The sequence below is a fragment of the Bubalus bubalis genome, chromosome 21 (assembly GCF_019923935.1).
Source record: "Bubalus bubalis isolate 160015118507 breed Murrah chromosome 21, NDDB_SH_1, whole genome shotgun sequence".
Lineage (NCBI taxonomy): Eukaryota > Metazoa > Chordata > Mammalia > Artiodactyla > Bovidae > Bubalus > Bubalus bubalis.
The window spans coordinates 37,720,453-37,738,959 of NC_059177.1; the positions used below are offsets into that span (position 1 = coordinate 37,720,453).

Consider the following 18,507-nt stretch of genomic DNA (forward strand, 5'->3'; position numbering starts at 1 on the left):
GAATGCCAAATGGCTCTCCAGGCCCCAGCTGGTACCACACTCTCTCTCACACAGTGCCTGAAATGTGCACAGTTATTTTTGTTGAATTGTAATATTATTGCTCACGATGAAGTCTAATATTAAAACAAAATTGACAATGCCCTCAAGGAGGGCAGAGAACTCAGCAATCTGCCTGCCGTGTGACTTTGGAAAAGTCAAAACCTCGGTTTCCTCATCTGTGAGATGATAATACTAATACCAACCTCAGAGGGTTATGATGGGAACTGAGTTAATATTTATGAAGTGCCTGGCACATGAGTCGAGTCCTGTTGAATGCACATTCCTTCTATGAAAATGGTGACAGAGGGTAAAGTCTGGGACTTTCCCTGACGGGGAAAATGTGTAGACTTTTGAACTTAGACTAAGGTTTGGAAAGTAAGGAGGGCTAAGGAATCTGGTCTTGGTGGATTTGGAACACTACAGGATGGGATAACAGGCTTCCTAGGTGGTGCGCTGGTAAGGAATCTGCTTGCCAATGCAGGAGACACAAGAGGCATGGGTTTGATCCCATGGACGAGACACATGGCAACACACTCCAGTATTCTTGCCTGTAGAATTTCATGGACAGAGGAACCCAGTGGACTATGGGGTTGCAAAGAGTCAGGCATGACTGAGCACACACAGGCACATGCACGCCTGCACACACACACACACAGGTGAGGTAACACTTCTCCAGACCAGGGGTGGAGGTTCTCCTTCGGAAAGGATCCCTTAACATGTGCCTCTGAGGCTTACAGTGTTGGGTTGGAAGGAAAAGGGGAGGTGAGGGAGGTAACTTAGGAAGCTACAATAATTCTGGAATGAATTAAAATCTTGGTGAAAGTCTATCTCAAAGACTTAGGCATTGACTGATGTGTGTGTGTAATTTAAACTCAGGAATTCAGGTATAGCCACAGGGAATGTGTTTCCTGAGGACATGACCATTTTTAGATCATATTGTCAAGGAATTGTTGGTTAAATCATGGCCAGAAATTACAAAGATATTGGGATTTATGGGGTTTTAAGTCATATATAGGGCTTCCCCGGTGGCTCAGCTGGTAAAGAATCTGCCTATAATGCAGGAGACCTGGGTTCAATCCTTGGGTTGGGAAGATTCCCTGGAGAAGGATATGGCAACCCACTCCAGTATTCTTGCCTGGAGAATCCCATGGACAGAGGAGCCTGGTGGGTTACGGTCCACAGGGTCACAGAGAGTTGGACACGACTGAGTGACTCACACAAGTAATATGCAGGCAGAATTCACATAAAGTAAAATCCACCCCCGCTTTTGTGTGTGCAGTTCTAAGAGTTTGACAAATGTGTGCAGTCATGTACCCATCACCACAATCAAGCTATGGAACATCTCCATCCCCCTAAAAGTGCCCTCATGCCCATCTGTGGACAACTCCATGTCTTACCCACAGTCCTGGCAGCCACAGATCTGTTTTATTCCTCTTACAGTTTCGCCTTTTGCAGAAAGCCAATAGAGCTTCTCTGACCTTTGATCCCAAGTCACGTGATAACAACTCTTTCAGCAACCTGTAGCCCTTATCACAATTATAATTATACTGTATAAGAAATTGATTGATAAAATGTTCACAGTCTGTCTCCTCTGCTAAGACTCTGGTAGGCATGTCTGAGGGCAGAGATTGGCTGATTCATTACTTTGTCCTTAGCAATACCATCAAGTAGAAGCTCAATACACATTGTTTGATGGATGAATGAGTGAGGGGCTCAGTGACTCTAAGGGAAGTGCTCTAAAACACTACTGACACAACAGAAGCAATGCAATATTTGGTGGTATCAAACCTATTATATTATAAAGCATCAGAGATTATATCATGTTATTCAAACATTCCTGAAAAGTGTGCATAGATTTCTGTAGTGACAAAGGGTCTGAATATTAGCAATCAGACCCACCCTAGGCAACCCCAGGTGCATGATCAGTACTTTCAGTTGATCAAAAATAAAATGAAAAAATTTTAAATCATTTAACATTGTATTTTGCCATTAATTTGCCTAACTATTTATTTAAAGCTGATTATTGTGTAATTTTTACACTCCATATATTTTGGAGCAAATCTGACATTATAGTGATGCTTAACAGTAAGACCATGAAATCCTCAAAATCCAGCTTATTTTCTGTGTGTTCGTCAAGTTCAGAAAGGAGGTCTTTGTACCTTGCTTTGGTTTCTTGTCCCTGTAAGAATGAAAAGTAAAAAGCCTGATTCATTGTGCTGCCTTGGTTTTATAGATAATAAGCAATAGTAAACATGTTATTAACAACATGTCAAGTTGCTACCAGCCCTACTAGTCAAGCAATGTGTTACATCTTTTCATGGGTTATCTGAGTGCTCACAGTGACCTTATTGAATATGTATTATTTTCCCACCCTACAGTGGAAGGCCAGAGACTCAGTGAGAATAAAGTAATTTGCCCCAAATTTCCCTGGTGGCTCAGATGGTAATAGAATCTGCCTGCAACGCAGGAGACCTAGGTTTGATCCCTGTGTCAGGAAGATCCCCTGGAGAAGTGAATGGCTATCCACTACAGTATTCTTGCCTGGAGAAATTCATGGATGAAGCCTGGCAGGCTACAGTCCATGGGGTCATGAAGAGTCAGACATGACTGAGCAACTACAACCACATCATCACAGACAGCTATGAGCGTGGAACCAGGATTCATTGCATTGGCTACCTGATTCTGGAGCAACTGCTAAGCTATACTACCTCTCTACAAATACAGTTACTGTTATGCATTCTGATTTTCAAATTACAATCCCTTTGTCATTGGAGGTATCTACTATGTGATCTACAGAGTTTGATTATCCAGAAAAATGCAGTAAAATATGCTAAAAGAAAGTATGTGCTTTGAAAGATTGTTCAGCACTTAGCTTGATCATAAATCAAACCAAAGTTCATCAAATCTCAGAAACAGATTGAAGGAAAACCTGTGAAAAGCACATAAATGGAGAAACTTTTCAGTTCCAAGTTCAGCTTGTGAATTATCTTCCCAAGTGGCATAAAAAAGCATTAAGGTCATTTGATTCACTGCATTTAGTTTAACCCCAAACCCTCACCCATGTGCTGGCTGTAAAAAAGCTCATTGCAGCATGACTAAGGCACTTCAGCAGTGATGATACATTCCTCTCACAGGCTGAAGACCTTTCATGTCTTCTAGGCTGTTCCTCAAGAGGTGACACTTGCCAGCGAAGGTGGAAGGACCTATGTCTGCCTCCCTCAGAGCAAGCAGCCCTTGACAAGTGTGAAGCACACTGTTTGCCCCCAGGTCAGAGATGGCTGGAGGTCTATCTCCTCTCTTTTTGCTGTGCATTTTAAGAGCATGGAGCTGATGGAGGTCCAGTCTTTTTGGGCTTGACCTGCCATCTTGCTTTTGTATCTTCTTAGCAGTGCATTTAGGTGCTCAGTTTTGTTATCTCTGACTGACTATAGGGGGATAAATAAGATCCCCCAAATTACGTTTAGGCTTATGAGGAAGGACATGTTCCTTTCAGACCCTGGACTCAGCCAGAAGGTCCAGCTCAGTTTCCCAGAGAACCCTGCGTGAGGATTTAGGAGGAAGCCCAGTTGGTTATGGAGACTCTTACACTCACTGTACCTGCCTTTGGCACTCTCGCAGGGCAAAGCAGGGAAGATGGTCCAAGACAGCATTCTGCCATGACGCTGCGTGTCTGGCAGTGGGACTGCTCAGTGGGACCACTGAGACTGAGGCGGGTAGGGCTGAGCAATCCCCCCAAGTTCCTGAAATACGTCTCTACTCTCTTCTGGAGGAGAGGGCGGGATTGCCCTGTGATCTGGCTTAGTCTGCTGCTAGAGAGCCTGGAATCAGCTGCCTTTCCTGGGTTTAGTCTACACTGAGGGGCACGAGGCTGAGATGTCTTTCTGGCAACTTTGGTTTTAATTCTTTTCCTCTGATGTTCTCAGAGAGATAGTGGATCACATCAGGATGAGACTCATCCACTAGGTCCTCGTTCTCACACTTGTCAAAAGCTCACTGAGGACTTGCCAAGTACATGCAGTGCTCTTTTTCTCTCTGAGATCTGTCATTTTTTTTGGCCTCTGATGCAAACTGATGATATAGGATTTGCTCTCCCACCCTCTCTGTAAAGATTCCCCAGAATTTTGGATCGCTTGTCAAATCTTATCTGATGTTTCTGGCTGAAAAAAAAATAGCTTTAAAAAAGTATTGCAAAAACAATACGTGTTTAATATTGGACATACAGAAAAAAAAAAAAAACAGAAGAATGTAAAAATAACCCTTTACTCTATTACCTAAAGATAGCTAACTATTATTAACATTTCTTTTCAGTCATTTTTCTGTGTCTCACATGGTAGTCTGTCTCTCTCTTTCACACACACGTGCACAAGCTCTTTTTTTACTTTATTGTGGAACAATGACAAATATAACCATATGTATTTAAAGTGTACAATGTGATGATTTGATACATATGCATTGTGGAATGATTACGAAGATCAAGATAATTAACACATCCATCACCTCGCACAGAATTAACGTGTGTGTATGTGTGTGGTAACAATGCTTAAGACTTACTCTCAGAGGCTCTCAAGTATGCAGTCCTCATTACTAACTAGGGTCATCATGCTGTGGATCAGAGCTTCAGAACTTATTCTTCTCATAGCTGGAAATGTGTGCCCTTTGACCTAAATCACCCCTTTCCCCCAGCTCCTGGCAACCACCATTATATTCACTGTTTCTATGAAACAGGCTTTTTAAAAAGTCACTTCTTTGTGGAATAAAAAAACAAAAAAACAAAAAACACTTCACACCTGCTCTTTGGAAATAATCCTAGGAAGCTGTGCCTTTGACCCAGACTCCCCAGTGGATGGCACCTTATGTAACTATAGTACGCTAAAACCATACACATATTTATATTTTAAAGGAACTACAATATTTCTCTTTTATGTATTTCAGAATACACATAGAACCTGAGAGACTGTTTCCTTTTAAGTTTTTTCTCTCTCTGCCTGCCATTAAATACTGGTGGTTTAGGTTCAGCATGAGGCCCTCTTTTCTTCCTACCTATTGTCCCAAGGCTACAATTTTCTGAAGTTTGAACACGTACTGCTGATAGAATGTAATGTGATTTTAGGTGATGTGAAAATAAATATTAGATAAGAATGTACAGTCATCTATGTTTTTTACTATCTTCCATTTCTACTCACTGAATTTACATTTAGAATAGTGATCAAGTTTCTTTATAAAATAATTTTAAGTAGAGTGTTAACTTAAAAAGTTCTAAGTAAATTTTAATACAGGCTATAGGCAGATACAGGAAAAACCTTGAAGACAAGGGACTTTCCTGGTGGTCCAGTGGCTAAGACTCCACACACACAATGCAGAGGGCCTGGACTCAATCTCTGGTCAGGAAACTAGATTCCACATGCTGCTACTAAGACCTGGTACAGCCAAATAAATAAAGAAATACTTTTAAAAAAAAGTACTGAAGATAGCATCAAGTGACTGAGGTTTGAGAAGGATGCCTCTAGATGATTTAGGTCCCTCCCTCTGGTCACTCGCTTAATCCAGATCTCTATTCTGACCATTCTGCTCACATATCCTATTGCTGTCTGAGTTTATCAACTTTAAAGTTTCAAGGACACCTTAAGCTTGACACAAGCTAACAGAACTCATCACCTGCCCCCACCTCCCACCCCACCTCCAATCTGATTCTTCTCCAGTCTTTCTCTTCTCTGAAAATGGATCCACCACCCATTTCTTCCCACAGTCAGAACTGACATATCATTATTTGCTCCCTCCTGTTCTTCAACCGTCACAGCAGATCCTGTTCATTCCACCTTCCAAAGGCCCCTTATACTTGCCACCTTAGCCCAAACCAACGTCTTCTTGTGTTCCCCACAGTTCCTCTCTTCTTTGCCTCACTCCCCACCCTCATGGAGCCTCATCTCCTACTGCAGCTGGTGTAATTTCTTCCTCAGGAATTAAGAAACCATCCCTGGCTTCCTCCTGCCCACAGGCTATGCCTCTGTAAGACACGACTTCTTACCACCTGCCTGGCTTCCTCCCTCACTGCTTTTACTTCCCTCCCACTTTTCACTAATACTTTCTGGACCTCAGATGTCTTTGACATGCTTTACATCAGATTCCCTACTTGGAATGCCACCACTCCCCACCAGCCCTCACCCCTAGATCACTCTTAATCTCATTTTTCAGATCATAACTATACCTTAATTTTCCAGGTCTTTTTTGACCACCAAGCCCCAAATAGTCCCTCTGTTTTACTCTTTCATGCCAGCAGTTATGGTGTGGCTCACATTTCTTGGTGCCTGTTAATTGTCTTACCTCTGCGAAATTCTTAAACTGGGTTTGCAGCAGATTTTTGGCAGTAGCTTTTCCGAGTTTACCATCAGGGTCAGAAGAGTTTCTGAAAACCAGAGCAGCCGTGGCGATGGCTTTTTCCAGATCTGAGCCCTTGCGTAGAGCTGTGAGAGAAGAAATGTACAACCGTGTAGCCTAGGTTAGAATTGATCCTCCCAACCATCAGGCTCCTCCTTCCAGGGGAACCTGGGGAACAGCACGGGAAGGTATGTGTCAATGTGATCCTGACCTTTGGCTTTTTGCCACCTATCAGAGGGTGGAACGCATCCAGCGTTTGATCCTGGACCTTTAAACAATGGAAAACCAAAGTCCCTTCAGTAGCAAATAAAATTAGTAGAATCAGGATGAGATTTAGCCCCTGCTTGCCATATGACCTTGGGAAAACACCTGACTTCTCTAAGCCTTGGTTTTCTGATGTGTGATTTCATTTAGTCAACAAATATTTACAGAGCATCTACTATGTGCTTGGCTCAGTCCCTGGCATTAAGACACTTCATTGAGTAAGACAAAGTCCTTCTCTTGTGGAGTTTATATTCTGTGTCAGAGCATCACACAGGCCAGTGTGGTAAAGGAGAATGACATCCAAGACAAGTCCTCTGATATCACGATAGATAAGGGATCTCTTTGAATCACGGCCTCAGTCACAGTGATCTTTCCAGCTGGTTTCTCTGGTTTAAAGTGTGCTGCTAACTCAGTCCTTTCCAGTGGGGAACACACAGTGACACCTGAGAACTACTCAAGGTTCAGTGAAGAAAACTCTTAGCCTCTCTGTTCCCTCAGCCCTCGGTACATCCTCTATTATAGAACTTCTGCCACTTTATACTTATTGCATGTTTGACCATTTTTCTCTCAAACTGAAATGCAAGCTCCATGAGGCCACAGATCACATTTTTTTAAATCACTATACTCCCAGTGACCAGCAAAAATGCCTGCTATGTAGTTGTTGCTCAGTCGCTAAGTCATGTTCAACTCTTTGTAATCCCATGGACTGCAGCACGCCACGCTTCCCTGTCCTTCACTACCTCTCAGAGTTTGCTCAAACTCCATTGCATTGGTGAAGCCATCAACAATCTCATCCTCTGTTGCCCCCTCCTCCTCCTGCCTTCAATCTTTCCTAGCATCATTGTCTTTTCCAATGGGTCGGCTCTTCGCATCAGGTGGCCAAAGTATTGGAGCTTCAGCTTCAGCATCAGTTCAGTTCAGTTCAGTTGCTCAGTCATGTCTGACTCTTTGCAACCCCATGGACTGTAGCACACCAGGCCTCCCTGTCTATCACCAACTCCTGGAGTTTACTCAAACTCATGTCCATCAAGTCAGTGATACCATCCAATCATCTCATCCTCTGTCATTCCCTTCTCCTTCTGCCCTCAATCTTTCCCAGCATCAAGGTCTTTTCAAATAAGTCAGTTCTTTGAATCAGGTGGCCAAAGTATTGGAGTTTCAGCTTCAGCATCAGTCCTTCCAATTAATATCCTTTATATATTTTTATATTTCTTTAGGATTGACTGGTTTGATCTCGTTACAGTCCAAGGGACTCTCAAAAGTCTTCTCTGCAGGTGCCATTAAACACTGTTGAATGAATGAACAGGAAGAAATGAAGAGAAAAACAAAATCCAATAGCTTTCTGCCCAGGTAATGTGCAACAATCGTGGATTCAAAGAAAGATGATCAGTCTGAACACTGACTTCTGTATGGAGCACTTACTGTGTTCCTGGTAATTCCTGAGCTGCTCAGACACAATCAGAAGTGGCCCCTGCCCTCATTGATCTCATAATCTAGTGGGATAAGAAACAGTAATCAACAGGATATGGATGCATACATATGGGTTTGCTTTATATATATATTTTTTGATAATTGTTTCTGTATATACACATGTATGATGCACATTTATAACACATGATGTATGAGGCAAAGAAGGTATAAAGACAGAAAAAATAGAAAATGACAGAGTGGATCTGGGAGAAAAAGTACTGATATATATAGGTGGTCTTGGAGGCATCTCTAGGTAGATTATTATTTAAGCTAAGACCAATATGAGAGGAAGGACCTGTCAGTAAAGGGTGGAACGGATCAGCCTGAGATAAGGGTGGTGTTCAGAGTCCAGGTTCAGGAAGCCCCATATGTGAAGACTCAGGTCAGGAGCATGGCACACTGGAGGAGCTGAAAGAACAGTTGTGACTGGAGTCTAGAAGCTGAAAGTGTTTGATTAGAAAAGTGGGTAGGGGCTAGGCCATGCTGAACTCCTAGGTGATGGAAAGGAATCAGGATTTTCTTCAATGGTTAAAGAGAAGGCATGGAAAATTTTAGTTTTTTTTTTTTTTTTTTTTTAATTAAAGTTAAATGGAAGGACAACAGTTAAGAGGAATGGGTGAAGGGAAAGCGTGTGTGAACCTTCTCAGTTTTTACTGTATCTCTGAACAGAACTCAGACCAAATGGTGAGGCTACAATTTCTGTCCATAAACATCTGCCAAAGCATTCTAAATCAAGGTGTTGGCTTCAACTGCAGAATATCTTGGATATTTACAGTTTTGGGCTATTATAAATAAAGCTTGTAAGAACATTTGTATGCAAGTTTCTATACAGACATGATTTCTACTTCCTTGGAAAAAAATGCCCAAGAATACAATTGCTGGGTTATACAATGGGCCCATTTCTTGTTTTTAAGAAACCATAAACTGTTTTCCATAGTGGCTATACCATTTTACAGGCCCTTGGGCTTCCCTGGTAGCTCAGATGGTAAAGAATCCACCTGCAATGTTGGGAGACCTGGCCTTGATCCCTGGGTTGGGAAGATCCCCTGGAGAATTCCCCATGGACAGAGGAGTCTCGTGGTCTATATATAGCCCATGTGGTCACAAAGAGTCAGACAAAACGGAGCGACCAAGCACACACACAGCAATGTATGAGAGCTCCAGCTTTCCTTTATCTTTGCCAGCATTCAGGGTTGTCACTCTTTATTATTTTAGCCATGCTGATATGTGCATAGTGACGTCTCACTGTGGTTTTAAATTGTATTTCCTAATGGCTAATGATGCTGAACGTCTTTTCATGTGCTTATTTGCCATCTGTATATCTTCCTCAGTGAAACATTTATCTGTTCAGATCTGTTTATGGATTTTACTCACTTTCTAAATGAATTAAAAACTTTTTTTTTTTGAGGTTGGAGAGTTTCAAATTTTTCAAGATACAAGTCTTTTCTAGGATATGTGATATGCAAATATTTTCTCCCTGCCATTATATTGTGTTTTTATTCTCCAATGGAGTCTTTTGTGAAGGAGAAGTTTTTTCATTTTTATCAAGACAAATTTATCAATTTTTCCTCTTATGAAAGATTTTGCCCTAGGTATAATTAAACATTGTATAATTTTGTGTTCTACATTTAAATCCATGATCCATGTTCAGTTAATTTGCGTGTAAGATATGAGACTTGGGTAGTGGTGTATTTTTTGTAACCTGTGGATGACCAGTTGTTTCAGTACCAACTCTTAAAATCTCTATCCTTACTTTGTTGAATTACTTTCACATTTTGGTCGACAATCAGTTGAGCATATTAGCGTGAGTCAATTTCTAGGTCCCTTATTCTGTTTCACTTAACTGTGTATTTATTCCTCTGTCAGCCTCATACTATTTTGATTCCTGTAGCTATCTTGTAAGCCTTGACACTGAAGATTCCTCCCACTGTCTTCTCTTCCAAAATTATTTTAGCTATTTTAGGGCTTTCTCTTTTCCACATAAAGTTTAGAATAAGCTTATCTGTTTTCTAAAAAACCTGAATATTGTGGTATTTCATTGAACTTAGAGAGCAACTTGGGGAGAACTGATGTCTTCATGAGGTTGACACTTTCAACCCATGAACACAGTATGTCCTTCCATTCATTATACCATTTTATAGATGAAGACAGGATCTGATCTTGCTGAGGACACACGACTAAGTGACAGGGCTTCTGATTTCATGTTGAAAACATAAGCCTCGTGAAGACAGGGATGTTTTGCCTGTGGAATCCTCAGCACTCAGAGAAGTGCCTAGCATACAGGAAGTGCTTCACAAATATTTATTCAATAAATGTCTGTGGAATCTGTATCCTCAGCCTCTTCTGCCTTGATTTCCTCTTTGGCTTCTGATCCTCAGTCTCATTCTGACCTACGGCTTCTGTCTGCTCATCCAGTGGCTGGCCCTTCATCTAGCCTACTATTCCAGTCTCAGAAAGTTCTCTGTGTCTTTGGGCTCTATGTTGAGCTCGTTCTCCTCCCATCCTTATTCACCTCTTCCCTTCACTTCTGCCACATCTTGAAACCCGTATTTAAAACTCAGATTGTCCTCAGTTACCCAAGATTTTCCTGCTCATCAACACACAAAGGAGATGGCATATTTCTTGTAGCTCATGTCTGCCTTTCCTCAGCAGAGGTGTATGTGTTTGAGTGGGTGGGGAGCTGGACGATGGTAACCTTGAATTTAAGTGGCTAAAAAATAAACTCTGTGTATAAATAGTCTTATTTTTAACAAACAAATTGTTTAGAGGAAACATTTGAATTCCTTAAGAGGTAAATATCCCTTCTGTAATTTTTGCCAGTTGAGTTTTTTATTAATAACTCATAATAACTAGAGAGGGCTTTAATACGAGCTGTTCTACTGGGTCTGAGACTTCCCAGGGGACACAATAACCTCTTCCTCTCCTGAATGTGCCCTTCTGGCAGGCAGTGGGTGAATTTCCAAGCTGTGAGTGAGCTTGAAAATAATGACGGGCACTTTTCTTGTTTACTATGTGCCAGATGTCTTTCTAACACAATCTTATTTAATGCTTTGTAAAGCCATAAAGGTAGGTGCTATTTGCGTCTCAATTTTGCTTATTGGACACTGACATATAGAGAGATTAAGAATCTAAGGTCACACTGCTCAGGAGTGGCAGGGGCAAGATTTCAAAGTCTGTCTGCCTTCAAAGGCCACAGAAAGATCTGCCAGTTTGGAATAAGTCCTTCTAAGAGCATCGTCACAGAGGGTGTGGAAACCAGACACTTCCCAATCCTCTGATGAAGTTCAGGTCTGCCTGCATTTGAGAGGGAGACTCCATCTGGAGTAGCCCACTTCTTTCCCTTCTCCTCCATTCTTTTAAACACAGCATGGATTTCCCCCTAACTGCAAAATAACATATGCTCGTGGTAAAAACAGAACAAGAAAAACATTAAAAATAAAAGATAACAAGGCGCTCCAGTTATCCTACCAATACTGGTGATACTTTGCAAGGCGTTCTGGTTTCCTGTTTTTATGGTTGAGTTCTTTCCTTAGTAATACTCAGCATGTTGCCTCCTGATTCCTGTCCTGTCTGCCTCACTGAGTTGTGAGCAAATATGTGAAAGCATATTGTGAAGGGTGAAGTGCTATTAAAAATGCAAAGGCTCGACGTTTGTTTTTTGGCGTCTTTTATCAGCTCTTGCCTTTGGAGTGGAGGTGGTGGAGAGGGTGTTAAACCAGGCACTCATGCCCATCTCTCCTGTTAGTTTCCATCTCACTTTTTACCCTTTAATGATACTAATCTGCCCATAGTTTCTTATAACCCTATCTTCCCAACAGGTTCTTACTGCCAGGCTCTGTTCTAGTTCTGGGGAGAGAGGAGTAAGCAATATTAAAAGAACAATCCTGGAGTTTGAGTTCTGAAGGACAATAGTAATGAATGATTATGAATTCCATGCTCTATATGCCAGCCACTCCTTTATGGGACTTATATGATTTGACTCATTTAATCTTTACATCTGTCCATCCTCTCAGGTGGCCCCAGTATCATCTCTGCTTTATACATGTGGAAACTGAAGCACAGAGAGGTTAAGCAGCTTGCTCAGGTCACACAGCAGTCTGGCCCCTCACCATGATGCATACAGTCTCTAGACATTGTTTTCCAGGCAGTGTATTCTCAAACCCTGGAATTGGGCTACATGCCCCTCCTTTGCGCTCTACTTCCCTAAACATAAACTTGTCTGAACCCTCACATTGAAACACTCTGTTCATCGGTCTCAATTTCCTTCTACATCAGTGCTGTCCAAAAGACATATAATACAAGCCCCAATTATAATTAAAAATTTTCTAAGTAGCTGCATTAGAAACATTACAATAGAACAGATAAAATTAGTTTTAAAATATATTATTTAACCCAATATGTCAAAATATAACTTCAGCCTGTGATCAACATGAACAAAGTATTCAGATGTTACACTTTTTTCCCTACTAAGTCTCTTACATCTGATATGTAATTTACACTTATAGCACATTTCTATTCAAACTAATTGCATTTCAAGTGTTCCATATCCAGGTGGCTAGTGGGTATCATATTGGACAGTGCAGCTTTAGAGTATATGTTCCCTGAGGGCAGTCATTGCATCTTATTTATCTTGCAGTCATTCCCAGGCCCTAGCATGTTGTAGGCCTTAGCACATGTGTGCCAGACTGAACTGACTTGAACTTGAGAACCATCCCTGCCTCTTTAGCCTCAGCTGCTCTGGAACGTGGAACCCTAAACATGAAATATTTCATTTAGTGAGTTCCTGATATTTTAGTGTAGTAGAAACACAACTCTCATTTCTACAAGGGATCAGAATGACCTTAGTTTAGAACTCCTACTATTATTTTGCAAATGAAGAAGATCTACAGGAGAAAAGTGGCTTGTTTAAGTCTGCATCAGTTGTATATGGGAGAACTAAAAACTGATCTCTGTTCTTTTCTTGCCAGATCAATAGTTTTCCCAATACTCAAGCACTTCTCAAATTTTCGACTCTAAATCTACTTTGGATGCCAGAGGCAAATATGTGTTCAACCGTCATTCCATCTACCTCCCCCAAAAGGTCAAGGACATAAGTAGCAGGAAGAGAAAATGTGGATTGGTGCTGACTTCTATTCCATGATCTAGCCCTGTCTTATTTCCCCGAATAAAACTTAAAATTACCAATGAATAAAACAAATTCTGGCAAGATGAACCCTATTTATCCTGTGTTTTCTTAAAGCATGAGAATAAATGTGACCCAATGGTCTAATGTAAGGAGTCTGATACTAGGAATGATGTGTGTGTATATGTGTGTGTGTGTGTGAGTGTGTGTTGGAGGGCAGTGTGGATGATAGAATTATGATCCCCCCTCAATCTCCCAGAGGGGGTTGTTATGTGAGAAATGTCATGTACATTCATCATGTCATGGACATGATATTTTGTCACTGACAATTATCAAAGTGCCTGAAGTTGTGAAACAGAAATCATGGATAACTTGTGCTACAATGGTGTAAAAACAATATTTTTGTCAAGATGAAGATTTATTTAAATAAAAATATCAAGTGTCTCCTTTGGAAAAATAGAACAGCCATCTAAGAGGGAAAATAACTACAATATAGTGGGATCCAGCTGTACTTGTTATTCTGTAAACAAACCACATGTTTTGGAATAAGATAATGATCCAACTATATGAGTGCATCTTTTCTTTCATTGTTATTTCCATGACAATATTGTTCTCTCTAAAGATAGTTTACCTATAAAGTGAAATTCTAAAGGCAAATGTTTACACCTCAGGAGTTTGGCACACTATATTTTGCTCAATCAACAGAGGCAGTTGGGGATTGACTTTGTCCTGAGTACCACTGAACATTCATGCATCAGAGGCTGATGGTCTTGCTCTGGACACACTGCGGATGCCACCTATGGAGGGCCATCTGGCCACGTGGGATGAACACTAAATTAGGAGTCACGGATCCATATACCTATTATAGCTCAGCCTTTAAATTTGGGTGAGTTAATTCCTGTCACTGGACCTCAGTTCCCAAATGTTTAAAAAGGACATTATAAATGTTTGATGCTTTATCTGTAAGTTTTCTTATATCACTGCCCTATTAATTTTAACCCTTGGCATGCTCTCCTGGTAGAGAAGCAACACATACATCTCCATCACCCCAGGCCTTACCTTTTATTGAAGCCAGCTGTTTGGATATTGAAATGCTGCCAACAAAACAAAAGAAACATAATGATTCAGGGAGTTTGGGTATTGATATCAGCATCAAAAGTAAGGTAATACAATGATTTAAAGATTATTTTCAGTAAATTTGCACTGAGCGTTCTGACGAAGCACCTGCCTGTCTTTCAAAATCCTTTCTCCCCTGTCACATGGTTAAGAAGTACTTGGTGATGGCTGGCCTACATAGCCTAGTCTTTTGTGTAGTCTTGTAAACATGTGAGCAAATGCCCTCTGATGAAAAAAGAGAACTGACCACCTTCTATTCAGGCTCTTCTGTGCCCTTTCCTGTTTCTAGCCAATTAACACAGAAATTATCAGGAGCACCTTGGAAGCCTCATCTTGAAGCCACATCAGCCTGGGGCCCTACATGGTGGCATGGAGTAAAACTGCCACAGACTTGGAATCCCTACTCTGAACTGTCACATGAAAAAGAAAAAAAAATATAATTTCTTTTCTGTAAAACTTAAGGGTTTGAAAGGAATTTGGCAGTAAGTAGTCATGAGACTGTGACCTTTGAGGCCTCAATTTTCTGACTTATAAAGTTAGGAAGCTGGACTCTAATATCTTGGAATTTTTATGGTCTTCTCTATGAGATACTCTTCTTTTTTTATAATTTATTTTACTGCGGAGAATTTTTAAAGTCTTTATTGAATTAGTTATAATATCATTTCTATTTTATGTTTTGGTTTTTTGGGCCACAAGACTTGTGGGATCTTAGGCCCCTGACCACGGGTCGAACTGGCACCCCCTGCATTGAAAGGCAGTCTCAACCACTGGACCACCAGAGAAGACCCTCCAAGATTTTCTACTCTTGATTTTCTAAAAACTCTGCACCATCATTATCCCCTTCATAAGATATGTGACCTTCATTCTATGTATACTTTGTACAACATACACTTGCAATATGGCTCGTGTTATTATTATTTTTTTTTTTGTCAAGATCTCCTCCATAAGTCTGTGCTGCTGCTGCTGCTGCTAAGTCGCTTCAGTCATGTCCGACTCTATGTGACCCCATAGATGGCAGCCCACCAGGCTCCCCCGTCCCTCGGATTCTCCAGGCAAGAACACTGGAATGGGTTGCCATTTCCTTCTCCAATGCGTGAAAGTGAAAAGTGAAAGTGAAGTCGCTCAGTCATGTCCGACTCTTAGCGACCCCATGGACTGCAGCCCACCAGGCTCCTCCGTTCATGGGATTTTCCAGGCAAGAGTATTGGAATAGGGTGCCATTGCCTTCTGAGGCCCTTGAAAACAAAGAGTTCTGCAGATTCTCCATATCTTCTACCCTTGGCCCTGTGGAATACCTGCCACCTATTAAGTGTTCAAAATTTTTTTCAACTAAAGTGGGTTCCCTAAGGGAATTACATAAGGAAGATATTTTTTCATTTATTACCCATAATTCTATAGATTTGAATGATCTGAAATCATTTCCTTCTCTCATGGATACTTGAAACAATATGTCATACAGCAAAATCATTACCAATTTTGATTTACGAATGTTTTCCAAGAAGCAATCAAAGACATTTGTGTTAATTTTATCACCTTTTCAGTTTGCAATCAACACTACAAATTTGTTCCCTTTAATTTTCCAACTCAATTTACAGATGTATTGAAGTGGGTAATAAGCACCACGCTTGCATGATCTTGGCTACCACGTCATGGACATAACTCTTTGGAAATATACCTGCAAGCCTAGGTGAAACCCAATAAAGGAGAGTCAACTGACCTTTTGGGCATGTTCTTAGGTGCTAAAGTAGATGTTGGGGCTGCAGGAGGATTGGGCTCCCCTTCCAAGCGGAGTGCTTGGTCCTGAGTACTGTGCACGCAGCCACACATACTCTGGTCTCCTGTTGTGTGTTGGCCCTTCCTAAGCAACAGTTGCTTGGCCACTGTTGCCAGTGTCCTTCACTCCATGACAACTAAACAGTGGCTCCTGTAGAAGAGCTGTATTCTATTGTTTATTTGTTAACAGACATTAAACCATGCATGCAGTCAACAAATATTTGAGTGCCTGCAGTGGGCCAGCCACCCTGCAAGGTCCTGGGGACCCAATAATGAGAAAGTTCAGACATGGATCTTGATCTCAGGGAGCTTAGTGGGAAAGACTGATATTAACCAGGTAACACACAAGAAGTCACACATATGACATTACTGTGCATCCGGGATTCTGTGAGATTGGCATCAGTCAGGGAAGTCAGGGAGGCAGCCCTGAGGAATTGATGGTTGATGCCAAGTAGGAGTGAGGAGGAGGACATGGTAACTTACGCCAGTATTTTGGCCTGGAGAATCCCCATAGACAGAGGAGCCTGGCAGGCTACAGTCCATGGGGTAGCAAAGAGTTAGACATGACTGAGCGACTAAGCACAGGACAAAGGGCAGGGGATCCACGCTATAGACAGACGGGGGAGCCTGTGCTAAACCCATTGGCAGGAACGATGGTGGTGATCAGGAAGGACTGAACAAATGCCACAATGACTGTACCAAAGAAGCTGACAGGGAGAGAGGCTCCAGGTAAGGATGAAGAGAAGGCATGGCTGCTAGATTACACAGGAAGTGACAGATTACGGTAGGGAATTTTCACCTTATGTCAAGAGACTAGGAAACCCTTTGTGAGCTTTAAGCAAAGAAGCTGATAAATTTAGATTTACATTTTGGACACATCATTCTGGCTTCATTGTGCATAATGGTTTAGAGAAACGAACAGAGTCAATTCAGGAAGCTCAGTAGGGAGGCTATTTCACTTGTGTTAGCTTAGAGCTCCTTCTGTAAAAGCTGGGGGATGTCAACTCAGTCAAATGAGTCTGGGTCAGGGAAGACATGACCAGCAATTACTGAGATCACTGGTAAGTTGATGGGTGAGAGGAGTTAGATCTCAAAAGAGGCTAAGAATAGTCATTATTACGGCTTCCTCTTGGCTCCAGGGACACTGCTGCCATTACTGCATCACTAGTCACTGCTCCACCTTATGGCCATGCCACTCACTCACTGCCTGTTTCTCTTTATGTATTTTTTTTCTCTCTTGTTCCTCTGCTGCTGCTGCTGCTGCTAAGTCGCTTCAGTCGTGTCTGACTTTGTGTGACCCCATAGACGACAGCCCACCACGTTCCCCCGTCCCTGGGATTCTCCAGGCAAGAACACTGGAGTGGGTTGCCATTTCCTTCTCCAATGCATGAAAGTGAAAAGTGAAAGTGAAGTTGCTGAGTCATGTCCAACTCTTCGCAACCCCATGGACTGCAGCTCCGTCCATGGGATTTTCCAGGCAAGAGTATTGGAGTGGGGTGCCATTGCCTTCTCTGCTTGATCCCTCTACCTCTTGACTAATTTCCTTAGCATTTTTCAATTAAAGAGCGGAGGGAGAGAGAGTCTGATTGGCCTCCCTGATTACTGCTGCCCATGCTGGTCAGAGTTTTAATGCCAGCCTGCTCCACTGGTTGTCAGTTAACCTATGTGATTAGCTCCGTTGGTTTAGGTGATGACCCCATGCCAGCTTCACTGCCCACATTAAAACAGACAGCTGGTTTCCTCAGCAGAGAGCTCTGAGAAGGTTTTTGAGAATCTGGATTTGTAGCAAACACACTGGAAGATTCTGATGTGGACTGTATTGGAGAACTGTTGGCAGTGGTTTAAAAAGAGACTCTAGAATAGTTTGAATTCCGACTCTGCCACTTACTAGCTGTGTTACCTGGGATAAGATCTTTCAGATGGCTAAGTCTATCTTCTCATTTGTAAAATAATACTTACCTTCTGGATAGAGCAGCGTCTGATACATGAGGAACAATCCATAAATAATAGTCACAGAGAAGATGACATGAAGATGATGTGTCATCATGGTCCTGGCAGGACCAGAGACACCCATGAAGGGATGACTTGGTTAGGAAGATAAACATGGGTATCGAGGCACCCAGAGACTAGAAACAACGGGAGGCTTACCACCCTTATCTTACAGGGGCAAAGAGAGGAACACAGGATGATGGAGCCAAGGCACAGCCAGATTCCTGGAGCAGGGGCCATTGGACAGAATGCTTGGTTGAAGGGAGGCAGCCATGGCTGCAAATCAGGCAAAGCAGGGAGAGAACAGGGAAGAAATATTCCGCCCCCCCCCGCCCCCCCACCTCCCACTGCATTCTCTC

General features: G+C 41.9%; 1 protein-coding gene across 1 annotated transcript; it reads right to left on the reverse strand.

The window, feature by feature from the left end:
• Positions 1–684: 684 nt before the first annotated feature.
• On the reverse strand, positions 685–17,476 carry SNTN (sentan, cilia apical structure protein). Its single transcript, XM_006069725.4, has 4 exons — positions 16,104–17,476; positions 14,330–14,364; positions 6,361–6,500; positions 685–2,218 (listed from the first exon to the last, which is right to left on the reverse strand). Exons 1-4 carry the CDS (start codon positions 16,211–16,213, stop codon positions 2,060–2,062), a joined length of 444 nt encoding a protein of 147 aa, XP_006069787.2. The 5' UTR covers positions 16,214–17,476; the 3' UTR covers positions 685–2,059.
• Positions 17,477–18,507: the final 1,031 nt, after the last annotated feature.